Source organism: Salvelinus sp. IW2-2015, linkage group LG33 (genome assembly GCF_002910315.2).
Source record: "Salvelinus sp. IW2-2015 linkage group LG33, ASM291031v2, whole genome shotgun sequence".
Classification (NCBI taxonomy): Eukaryota; Metazoa; Chordata; class Actinopteri; order Salmoniformes; family Salmonidae; genus Salvelinus; species Salvelinus sp. IW2-2015.
Genome location: NC_036872.1, coordinates 19446547 through 19458496, shown reverse-complemented (window position 1 = coordinate 19458496; position 11950 = coordinate 19446547). Strand labels below are relative to the sequence as shown.

At 42.1% G+C, this 11950-nt stretch overlaps 1 protein-coding gene and 1 long non-coding RNA gene across 2 annotated transcripts in view; one reads left to right on the top strand and one right to left on the bottom strand.

The window, feature by feature from the left end:
• The window catches only part of LOC111958151 (probable E3 ubiquitin-protein ligase HECTD4), a 71751-nt gene extending 66730 nt beyond the window's left edge, over positions 1–5021 (top strand). Inside the window, 1 exon segment of the mRNA XM_070437024.1 lies at positions 2870–5021. Coding sequence (XP_070293125.1) covers positions 2870–3006 — 137 coding nt within the window. The 3' untranslated portion in view covers positions 3007–5021.
• LOC139023596 (uncharacterized) overlaps positions 1–11950 on the bottom strand; it is a 581371-nt gene that overhangs the window by 138169 nt on the left and 431252 nt on the right. The gene's annotated exons all lie outside the window — the stretch shown is intronic.

Below are 11950 nucleotides of genomic sequence, written 5' to 3'. Positions count from 1 at the left end.
CTTTTTAGCAAAAGTGGGCTAAATTTACTTCAAGAAAAAAACAATAATAGCAATTTTCTATCATCCACTCAACTGAAATATTTTTAAAATATAATTGGATTGAATATATAAAATAAAGTGCAAAAATCTATTAATCAAAAACAACACTTTGTTTAAGAGAGAAGTAACATGCAGTGAAAACAAATATTAAACTTTAACTTTTAAACTTGAACTGAGTAAAAACTCTAAATATGTGATTGCACAGTAATGTTCACTTGTTTGAGGTTGAGGGTGATACTTGGTGGTGTCCCATCTTTTCCAAAGTTCATCAATGTTCGGGGTAGGCTCTGAGCTGAGGAAATCTCAGAATTGAGTGGAGGTGTTCAGCAGTAAGTCGACTTCTGTGTGAGTTTTGTTCAGGTTCATCAAAGAAAACAGTTGTTCACACAGGTATGTGCTGCCAAACATAGACAACGTTTGAGCAGCCTGATGCGCAGCTGGGGATTGTTCGGGAGGAAACGGGCGCCGAACTCCGCAGCACCACTGCCGCATATTTTGCCCTCAGTGCATCATTGCATTGGAGGTCAATCAACTCCATTTGAGTTTGGTGGTGAGCTTTCCACGTCAACAGCAAATGGGTTCCGAGCAGTTCCAACCTGCTTTTTTGTGCTTCAAAGTCAGCAAATCGGCGTCGAAAGTCAGCGGCAAGCATACCTATTTTATCAGCAACTGTGCGCTCGGCAACGCACTGGTAGAGAGCTTCTCTTTTCATGGTCTGGCAGCTGGGAAAGGGCTCAAATTTCTTTCCGCATCTGCGTTCTCCCACAGAGTCAGTTTGGTTTAAATGCCTTCACTGTACTGTACATATCAGAGATGCATGATCCCGACCCTGCAGCTGCAAGTTCATTGCATTCAGATGACTCGTAATGTCACACAGAAAAGCCATTTCACACAGAAACATTTCGTCTCGGAGTTGTGTTGTGTCTTTCCCTTTGCTGTCCAAGAACAGACAAATCTCCTCACGAAGCTCGAAACATCTTTGAAGCACTTTCCCTGGCTTAGCCATCGCACCTCTGTGTGATAGGCAAATCACCATGCTCGTTTTCTAACTCCGTCAGAAATAGCCTTGAACTGGCGGTGATTCAAACCTTTGGCTCTGCTAAGAAAATATAGGCTACTGATGGTGCCTTGAATACCGGTTTCTTTCATTTAATGTTCATGTTATGGGGATTTTTATATAAAGGAAATTTGTCTTTTGTGTCTGTTGAAAATTAAAGATTACTGACAGAGCCATAAGAAAATATTGCTTTATTTATCTGATCATATTGGAATATATTTGTTAGGTTTTCAGTAGGTTCAATTAGGTTCACTAGACTATATGCGTCATTTAAAAATTTTTCAATGAACATTCGAACAGTCCGGCCCTCGGCTTGTAGCTAAATTTTTTATTTGGCCCTCCGTCCATTTGACTTTGACACCCCTGTTCTATGGGGTGTCGTGAGTTTAGGGTTCGTTGACTTTTTAGACCTTGGCTGCAGCTCGGGTCACTTAGTCTGATCTGTTCATTCTTAACTTGCATGTCTTATACCCTCGGGTCAGAAGTGGGCGTAACCGCCTTTAGGGCAATTCTCTGGGCGTACCAAGTTAAGAGGCAAGGTCTAGATTTTACTCAAATCCAATTTTAGACAACTAACTTCACATTTCATCTTTACCAAAACATTCTCTTTGATTTGGACATTTTCCACACAACGTACAATGTATAAACATCAAGCATATCCTAGGAAAACTCTTACAGTTACAATGTTTTCGTAATAACGTAATCTATTAACCTTTAATAACAAAACAAAAATGACATACATTTTCATATTCCATCTATCGTCATGACCACCATTGTAGTTGACGGAAACCATTGTTCCAAAGTCCCTTTATTGCATGTTTAATGTTCTGAGGCTGGTTCTCCATAGTGAGAGGACAAAGGAATGTTGTCTGTGGCCTAAGATTTACCATGGGCGTGAGGGGTCATAAAAACCCCACATCTTCAGACCCCTAGATCTCTCCTCCTCTGTTGGGGTGAGAGATAATCTGTAGGGTTGTGGTCTGCTGTAACCTGACCTGATCAGGACAGTCATGACAGTGGAGAAGATGCAGAGCTGTTATTTTAAAACGAATGACCTCAGACCTTATGATCAAACTCCAAATAATATTTAGAGTAGACCAAAGTGTCAGAGCTGCTCAAAGGACTTTTTACCCCAACTATTTATATTTTAGACAACAAAAAAATGTAACCAATGTCAGACTCCAACCACAACAGTATGAACAGTAAAACTAGCTTGATGAGTACAGTAGCTTCCATAGATTAGAGGTTAGTGTCCCTAAACAAGACAGCCTGCTTCTGTTCCAGGCAATAACAATCATACTATGGGCCATTATTGACATGGAGAACAGGGAATTGATGGAAAATTACTTTCCAGACTGCACAGAATACTCTCAGCAGAACAGAATTTGAACATAGTAGAAGTGCAGTGAGTCTTTCTGCAGATGTTTAATGTTTTAAAGGTTATATTATACATGTAACATTTCCACCTGCAATTAGTGCCAAATGTCAATTACATACTAGTAGTAGCAAAGGATTAGAAACACGAGTAAAACATATCTATGTTTTACCATGACTAGCCGATCCGGCTGTTGTATGTACAACTTCACAAGTTCACAATAGCAAAAACATAAGCAATACAAAACTTCTTCACGTCCTAGAAACTGATGTTTTTTTCATTATGATAAAGTAAGAAGCCAGTGTCCTACAAAAAAAACTAAAATGTAAATATTACATTTAATGTTTTAAGATTATTTTTCTTCATACAGTATGTTTACCTATTTGTGTGTTTGCCAGGTTCGCCAGACTCTCGCTACATCCGGGTGGAGACCTGTATGTTTATGGTGAAGCTGCCCCAGTACAGCTCCCTGGATGTGATGCTGGAGAAGCTGCGCTACGCCATCCACTACCGTGAGGACCCTCTCAGCGGCTAAAGGGACCTGATGGATGGAGTACACCACCTCCATATAAATGCAGCTTCAACACCAACTCTACTATTTATTACCCATACAGCCCCACCTTCTCAACCCCTCTTCTGCCCAACTTTACTTTCACCCTCTCCTGGAACTACTCACAGAACAGAAGGCCAACCTGCTTCACCAAGAAGACACTGAAGCTTTTCTTTTTTCTACTTGTTTTATGTTTGGCTTTGTGCCCGTGCTTAATTTCAAAAACATTCTAATCAGGTTGAGCATTTCAGGAGTGTGTTTTGACTATTTTTTTCAGAGCTGATGTAGGGGAGTTCAACCCCACTTTCCTTGACACTAACGTTGTTATCTCTTCTGTTTTGGAGTGGCAGTGAGCTGACTGATCACTACACACATAGTGGGAGGGACCTGTGACAGGGCACATACCCTTTTTGATTATAGGGAAAGTTACTCTCTTCCACCTTATTTCCCCTCACTTTTCTCCCCATCCCTCGTTCAGAGGACTTGGTGTGGTCTTCTAGTTAGTTCTTACTGCTTCCCTCCCACCCTTCCAGAGGGTACTCTTTCTAAGGCATGCCTTTACCACAAGCACCTCCTCCTCAAGAAGGGGAGAGGGAGGCTCTGTGTGAAAAGGAAACTCAAAATATTCAAGGCTTGTGCATTGTTTGATGTTTGACATAGAAGTCCACTTAATATCTAAAAGGAACTCTACGAATTTTTTACCAGGTCAGCTCTCTGCAGTCAAAACGTTGACAAGCACTCTATATGACATTATATAGTTACTGCCTGTAAAGATGGACTGCTAAAAGACATAACTAACTATCAGCCTATATTTACAGTGAATATGGTTTATTTAAGTCTATAAAGAGGGTATGTATATAAGTCTTGTAAAAAGTCATATTAATCTATTACGTGAGGTTGCAGTTTTGAGTTTTGAAACTATCCTAGTAGCCGTGGCAGCAGGGTAAGGTCAGGTACACTGAAGTTGGACTAACAGACTAAAGCTCTACCTGGTTGTCAAGTCTGGCTTTCTGGGTTGCCTGGTCTGCTATACTTGCATTTCAGGTTGTGAAACTTGTGTTGCTTTGTGAAATTTGAGGGAGATGTTGTTATCCCGAGCTGCCCTCCCACACTGCTTGTGTGCTACTGAATGTGTTTCCCGAATCCCCCCGCCAAACACACACAATCCACTCACCAGGGGGTCTAGCCTTTTTATATATTTCCTGTGATGAATGAGCAGTGGTTCTGCTGCTTTTTTGTTTGTTTTATTTGACCCATAACCAAAATGTTTTAGCTGTGTGAAGACTTCACAGAAGAAAACATGTAAATAGACTTCTACATTATATTTGATGGCAGTTTTTTTTTTTATTACTGCTTCACTTCAACAATTTTCTTTTTTTTTTTTTTTTTCTGCGATATTCTTCCAGGGAAAAAATATGATTATAATGATATATCTAGGATATTCTTTATTGGATATCCAGTTGGTTGGGTTTTGATTTTTTACCAATTTTGAAATGACTAGTTATATGTCACCTTAATGTCTTGGAACTCAGATGGATTATATCGCTCATTCTCTTCTACTCCATGGTGAAACATGTTTTCTTGTGTGAGTTAAACAGCCATTTGACTTGGATGGGACTTGAAGAACACAATGAGAGCTACCACAAAATATTTAAGATGGATGTTTGGATTGCTTGCCAAATTAGTTTGGTTTTGTTCTTTTAAAGGGTAAATCGCTGCTAACAAGGACACTCTCTTTCTGTTCTTACCTCCTTTTGGAGGATTTGAATAGACCATTAAAACGGACATATTCATACAAAGGGGTGTTGCGATAAGAAAATGTGTGCTGTACATTTACTTGATATTTATTACAATTATTTATGTTTGCATTAACTTAACTTTTACTGTCTTACCTCTGCACATCAGAAACATAACACAGATCTCTAAATGGATTATAGAGGGGTAAAGAATAAGATGGCGTTTGAGATTTCTGTGTCACAATAAAACATTTCTTGATGTAAGCGTCTTGTTGTTCACTTATTTCTCTTGTGTCAGGAGACACACGCAGGAAAAACACATGGTGGACGCCCTATGCGCCCAAGGAGGCTAAGCGGAAGGATTTAGTCACATCAATATTTTATATTTTTTTCTGTTTGAGGGTCAATATCACAAAACTGCCATTTGGACCATGCAACATTTTTATTTCAGAATTTGTATTCCTTTAATGTTTTACTATAAAAAGGAAATATTAGACTTGTAGAAAAACATGTTGGCCAAGCTCCAGCACTTAGAGTTAGATCATTATAAACACATTTTCAGTGAATCAGCCATATATGTCCAACCTGTTACAGACATGCACTTAACTGTCTTTAATTACTTTCATTGGACTATTTTAATAATATTTACATTTTCATAAAGCTTTTGTCAACCCTGTCCATTTGTTCAGGTCAAATTATAAAGAAATAACAGATTTTGTATACAATGTGTGGTTTTATATAGAACTTCATCTAATTTTCACCTTATCTTTCTAAATTGAGACAGTTATTAATTATATTTTATCCACGTTTATAATTGTGTGGTGTTGGCCGTGTCTTACTCTAAAATACATGACACAAATTCTTGATATTTGACAATGTAACTGAATTAATTTGAACAAGATGCCAAGGTAACAGGGTGGACAGCTATAACAGGACAGAACATGAATTAAACCCTGAATAGACATCTACATAGTAATACATGTCGTAACAACACTGGAACTGCTATTTAGTTACATATTCATTGTGAAAAACAACTCAAAAATACATTGCCAGTACAAAATCATTGGAATTAGCATTAAAACACATTCCTGTCCCTCTCTCCCTCTCCCCCTCTCTTGCTCTCCATCTTTCCATCTCTCCCCCCTTTCACCCCAAATGCTCTTCCACATACTTCCAGGTGGATTTTTCCATCTGCACAGAGCATTTATTAACAGCCTGTGGCTCTGGCATCAGACAAATTATCTGTCCATCAGAGTGCCAACAAATATTTTCCTTTGGACTTGATGCACTTCACCTTAATGTTATGTTCCTCTACATCCATGATGACGCCAGGGTATCCTTCATGGTCATAATTGACAACACAACACTCCCCTACGTGATTAAGTTCAATAGAGCCAGGTCGCCATATGGTGTCATGCTTGTCATGTGATGCAGGGAGCTGGTTAGATGCTGCAGGGTCACCCAGAGTTGCCTCTTTGAGCTGAAAACAAAGACAGTCCAACATGCTACTATCCTTCTTGCACAGACAAGTAATGTCCCTGTATTTTATCTGGCCTGGTGAGACACTGATAACCTGATGAATCTTCATTGTTCCTTTAATGGCATCTAAGACAGGCATCTGAGGTGAGAAGAGATAGCATATGATAAGATATAAAGAGTAACAAACACCTTATACATTTCAATACTCAACCAGCTACTGTACAAGAACAATGTATGTATGTGTGTTTCGGGAGGACGGAGGGTTACCTCTGCTCTTGCCTCAACAACATGAATAACATCTCCACAGAGGAGTTGGGGCCCTTTAGGACAGTGTACAGGGCCTGTGCATCTGGGATATCCTTTCCATGGTGCACTGCTCTATCTGCAGATCTCTTGAGGGCCCCTCGACCCCCATCTGGTGCCCCCTTGCTGTTGCTGGCCTCAAAGAAATTCCAGTTGACCTCTTGAAAGCCTTGTTTATGTGGTTCTGTGGCAATTAGGTAGAAGTTCCCTTTTTGCTTGTATTGTGTAGATGGCAAGTCACTAAAGAAATTAAGCTGGCTGACTTCAGGGTACTTCTGCTTCAACATAGCAAGAACCGGATCAAGGTGGGCCCAAATGGCAGGTGGATCATGTCTCCATGATGGTGAAATGGAGCAAAAAGCAATTGGTGGTTGATATGTAGCAGTGTGGAGCACTCCAGTGTGGAGAGTGGCTTGCTGGTGAGATCCTCCAAAATGCACGGACTGGATCTCTTGACTGTATTTGCATGAATAGTTTTTGCTGAAGTCAATGTGCAACAAGCATTCATTGTTCTTCAGACTCTCCCTAAGCTCCCTATAGGCCCGGTATTGCCACTTGATATTAAAGATGTGTTGCCTAAACTTGGCGGGCCTATCTTGAAACTGACTGACCAGTTCAGTTTCTGTTATTGTGACCCTCTTCAAGGTTATCATGGAGCACTTCTCTTCATCTTTTTGGATCGTCTCCATTGTGTCAGAGGAACTTCTACATTCCCAGGAGGTTTCAGAGTTGGATGAGTGGTGAGGAAGCAATCCTTACATTCACCATAAGCACATAGCTTCGATTTCGTGTCACACATACTTGAGTCGACCATGTCCTCAAGGTTTTTGGTGGACAAAGGCCCAAGGCTGTGAAGAGAATTTGCCATGAACTGTACATTCTCATGGGTTTTGCACTGACAAGTTTCACGATCAGTGTCATTGGGCGTAACAACCCCAAATGTTCTGAGGCGGCAGAAGGAGGTATAGGACAACTGGCCTAGTTCCTCAGACAGGAATTTCCTATGCAGATTTTTCATTGTGTCAGTCAAAAGCCTCTTCTGCATTTTGTTCTTTAGTCATGTGATGGTTTGTTTGCGGCCGGTCGTTATATGACTTACATCATCACGGAGAAAGAAATCCTTCACTTTCCTTTTGATTTCTGTTTCTGTTCTGCTTCCCTTCCAACTTCGCTCTCTTATTTGAAAAGCCCAACACCGTCTGGGCATACTTCTGAAGTGTATACTTATTCAATATATTAACAGAGGTCACTTTCGCAATGATTTGCTTGTTCTTCTGTTTCCTTGCATTTCTGTATTTTGTTTTGATATCTTTAATGAGTGATGTGTGAAAGAGAAGAGCCCTCTTAATAGGTTATGTCACATTCTGAGGTCTCAGCAATGCTTTGACTGTTGAACGAGGCGATACAGATGCCTGTTCTCCCCTAATCCTTGCATTCCTCTTCCTGTACTTTTCCTTTTTTTCCTCTCCTTTGCCACTTCTGATTTTAAATGCTCTATCTCTTTTTGGAGTCTTCTGTGTGTTTTTTTCCTAATGCATCCCTCTTGCTGGCGTTGCCTAAAACTCATTTAACACATGTTTAGGGTTCTAGGGGTAGAGTTAGAGATAAAGTTAAGGATAAATAGATCGGGATTAGGGATATGGGTTATGGATTATGGTTAGAGTTAGTAGAAAGTTTACCAACTAATAATCTTAAATGCCTTATTTTAAGCATATTCTAATCTTGAAGGCCCAGGCTGATTTTCAGGAGTTGAGGGCGGTGTTTGGGACTGCAGCAACGCACTAGCCTTGGCCCTGGCTCTGAGTATCCTTTTTGAATCTCTCCATTTCTTCCTTTCTGCACGCTGCACTCTGTCACTGAGTTCAGATATTGTCTTCTTCTTCCCTGTCTCTTTATCTTTCCTCCATTTCTCTAGATACTCTCTCCTTCTTTCTGGGTCAGCATTACGTCGTTCTCTGTATTGTCGCTTCACTTAAGAGGAGGTGCCATTCCTTCAGAAAGACCTGATTCAATTGATATTTATTTATTCTTAAAATACTATACATGCTATATATACTGTAATTAATGTAATTCAATTTATAAATAAAACACATATTTTGCAACACATTACTGCAAGATATCCATTTGTCCAACCTGTTGAGTGCATGTCCACCCTGTTACGTGTTCATGGATAACAGGGTGGACAATAACAGGGTAGACATTTTGAGCTAAAGTTAGCAACTATGCTCCAAGTGATCGTGTAGAAGCTAAGATAATGGCTGCCACATGAAAAGTAATTTGCATTGTTTGACAAATATATTTTGATATTATGAAATTCGATTACGTCTTTTGTATTTTGCTTAACAGGGTGACATGTTATGCTTTCCACATCACATCACCAACATATAATGATGAAAATGTAATAGTATGAAATCTAGATACTCACCAGATCACCACAGTTGTTTTCCCCAAGGAGTGCGATAATTTCCGGTTTGTGATGTCATTGTAGAAACATATATATTTCTTAGTGCCAGTAACCACAATGTAACAGGGTGAACAACGATTTTGAGGACGTACAGAAAATAGTCAATATTCTTAGAAAAAGTACATCATTTTGTAACAAACGTCGTCGGGAGAAGGAGAAGAGACCAAGGTGCAGCATGGTAAGTGTTCATATTACTTTTAATAAAATACGAAACTTGACAAAACAACAAAACAAACAGTTCTGTAAGGTGACGACACACAAAACAGAAAACAACTACCCACAAACACAGGTGGGAACAGGCTACCTAAGTATGGTTCTCAATCAGAGACAACGATAGACAGCTGCCTCTGATTGGAACCATACCAGGCCAAACACATAGAAATACAAAACAAGGACAACATAGAAACCAGACGTAGAATGCCACCCAAACTCACGCCCTGACCAACCAAAATAGAGACATAAAAAGGATCTCTAAGGTCAGGGTGTGACAGTACCCCCCCCCCCCCCCAAAGGTGCGGACCCTACCGCAAAACCTGAACCTATAGGGAGGGTCTGGGTGGGCATTTCACCGCGCGGTGGCGGTCTGGGCGGGATGTTTCACCGCGGTGGCGGCTCTTACCGCCGACCCCGGACCGGGGACCCTCGCAGCGGGCCCCGGACAGGAGGGCGACTCTGGCTGCTCCGGACAGGAGGGAGACTCTCGACAGGAGGAGACTCTGGCTGCTCCGGACAGGAGTGAGACTCTGGCTGCTCCTGACTGAAGCCCGTCGCTGGAGGCTCCGGACTAGAGGGCGTCGCTGGAGGCTCGGACTAGAGGGCGTCGCTGGAGCTCGACTAGAGGCGTCGCTGAGGCTCCGGACTAGAGGCGACGCTGGAGGCTCCGGACTAGGAGGCGACGCTGGAGGCTCCGGACTAGAGGGCGTCGCTGGAGGCCCCAGACTAGAGGGCGTTGCTGGAGGCTCCGGACTAGAGGGCGACGCTGGAGGCTCCGGACTAGAGGCGTCGCTGGAGGCTCCGGACTAGAAGGCATTGCTGGAGGCTCCGGACTGACGTCCTTTGTTGAGGCCTCGTGCCATAACTCCTCACTGGAGGTTTCGTGCCATGGATCATCACTGGAGGCTTCGTCCATGGATACTCACTGAGAGCTTCGTGCCATGGATCATCACTGGAGCTTCGTGCCAATGGAATCACACTGGAGGCTTCGTCCATGGATCATCACTGGAGCTTCGGCCATGGATCATCAACGGAGCGCTTCGTGCCATGGATCATCACTGGAGGCTTCTTGCCATGGATCAATCACGGAGGCTTTGTGCCATGGATCATCACAGGAGGCTTCGTGCCATGGATCATCACTGAGGCTCTCGTGCCATGGATCATCACTGGAGGCTTTGTGCCATGGATCACCAATGGAGGCTTAGTGCCATGATCACACTGGAGGTTCTGCCATGGATAATCAACTGGAGGCTTCGTGCCATGGATCATTCCTGGAGGCTTCTTGCCATGGATCATCACTGGAGGCTTCGTGCCATGGATCACCACTAGAGGCTTCGTGCCATGGATCACCACTGGAATGGAGAGACACACAGGAGGCCTGGCTCTGGGAGAAGGCACAGGACTCACCAGGCTGGGGAGACATGCAGGAGGGTTAGGGCTTAGAACAGGCACAGAACTCACCAGGCTGGGGAGACATGCAGAAGGCCTTGTCCTTGGCCGAGGCACCGGATGCACTGGACCGTGGAGGCGCACTGGCGGTCTCGAGCGCAGAGCTAGCACAACTCGTCCTGGCATAGAATGCCCACCCAAACTCACGCCCTGACCAACCAAAATAGAGACATAAAAAGGATCTCTAAGGTCAGGGCGTGACACATTTAACATAAAAAGACTATACATAAGATAACATTTAATGAAGAAAATTAGTAAATATTTTTTTAAATATATAATTGTATTCCGAATTATTCTCGTTGAAGTTGATTGAGCAGCACTTGGGACATTGAAAAATTGCCTCCTTCCACCGAAATAAAATAGTCTAAAATGTACTTCTATGTCATTATGCTTCTATTATCATGAAGGCATACACACACAAGGATCCTTTTGAAATTTGATCCAGTGTATATTTTCTATATACAATTTTGAATGATTTATCTTGAGGACAAAAAATAACACTTTTAGTGATATTGACCGTTGAGTGTTTTTTCCCCAGCCACATTCACTGGCATTTAATCACAGCGTAAATCCACTTCATTTGCCAGTCTTTGCTTAGATGTGTGTTTGGCATATGCTATTCTAGCAGATAAAATGTTGACAATTTTCTTCACACATCATTGCAACGGCACGATCGGACGAAAGCGGCCTCGGGCAAGTCCAAAGGGGGACGGGTATGTCTCTTCATAAACAACGAACTGTATGGGGCAATAAACAAACAAGGAACCGCTCACACAGAGGCAGTGTTTCTGGTGGGCAGAATTTAACGCGGGGATATTTAAAACCATTCTACCTCAGCTGAAATAAATCATTCTCTCTGGGGACCCAATAAAACCTTTACTGAAAGGGTGTTGAAAGATAAAGTTGGTTGTCTTGTGGTCCCACAGACTATTGTGAAAGGTTGGGTGCTCTGGTTCCTTATTTCCGTCCCTCTGCCGTGTGTTTTATGTAAGGGCCCTAGTCCCAACTCAAACACGTGTTACATCACGCCAGTCTGCTATAAACCAGACCCCTTTTCAGAGCAACAAGTGCCGGGCCAGTTCCAGCTGGATCTGTGCCTCTCCTCAGTCACCTACCCCCATTCCACCCTTGATACGCTACACATTTAATTAAAATATATATATATATATTTAACCTTTATCTAACCAGGTAGGCAAGTTGAGAACAAGTTCTCATTTACAATTGCGACCTGGCCAAGATAAAGCAAAGCAGATCGACACATACAACAACACAGAGTTACACATGG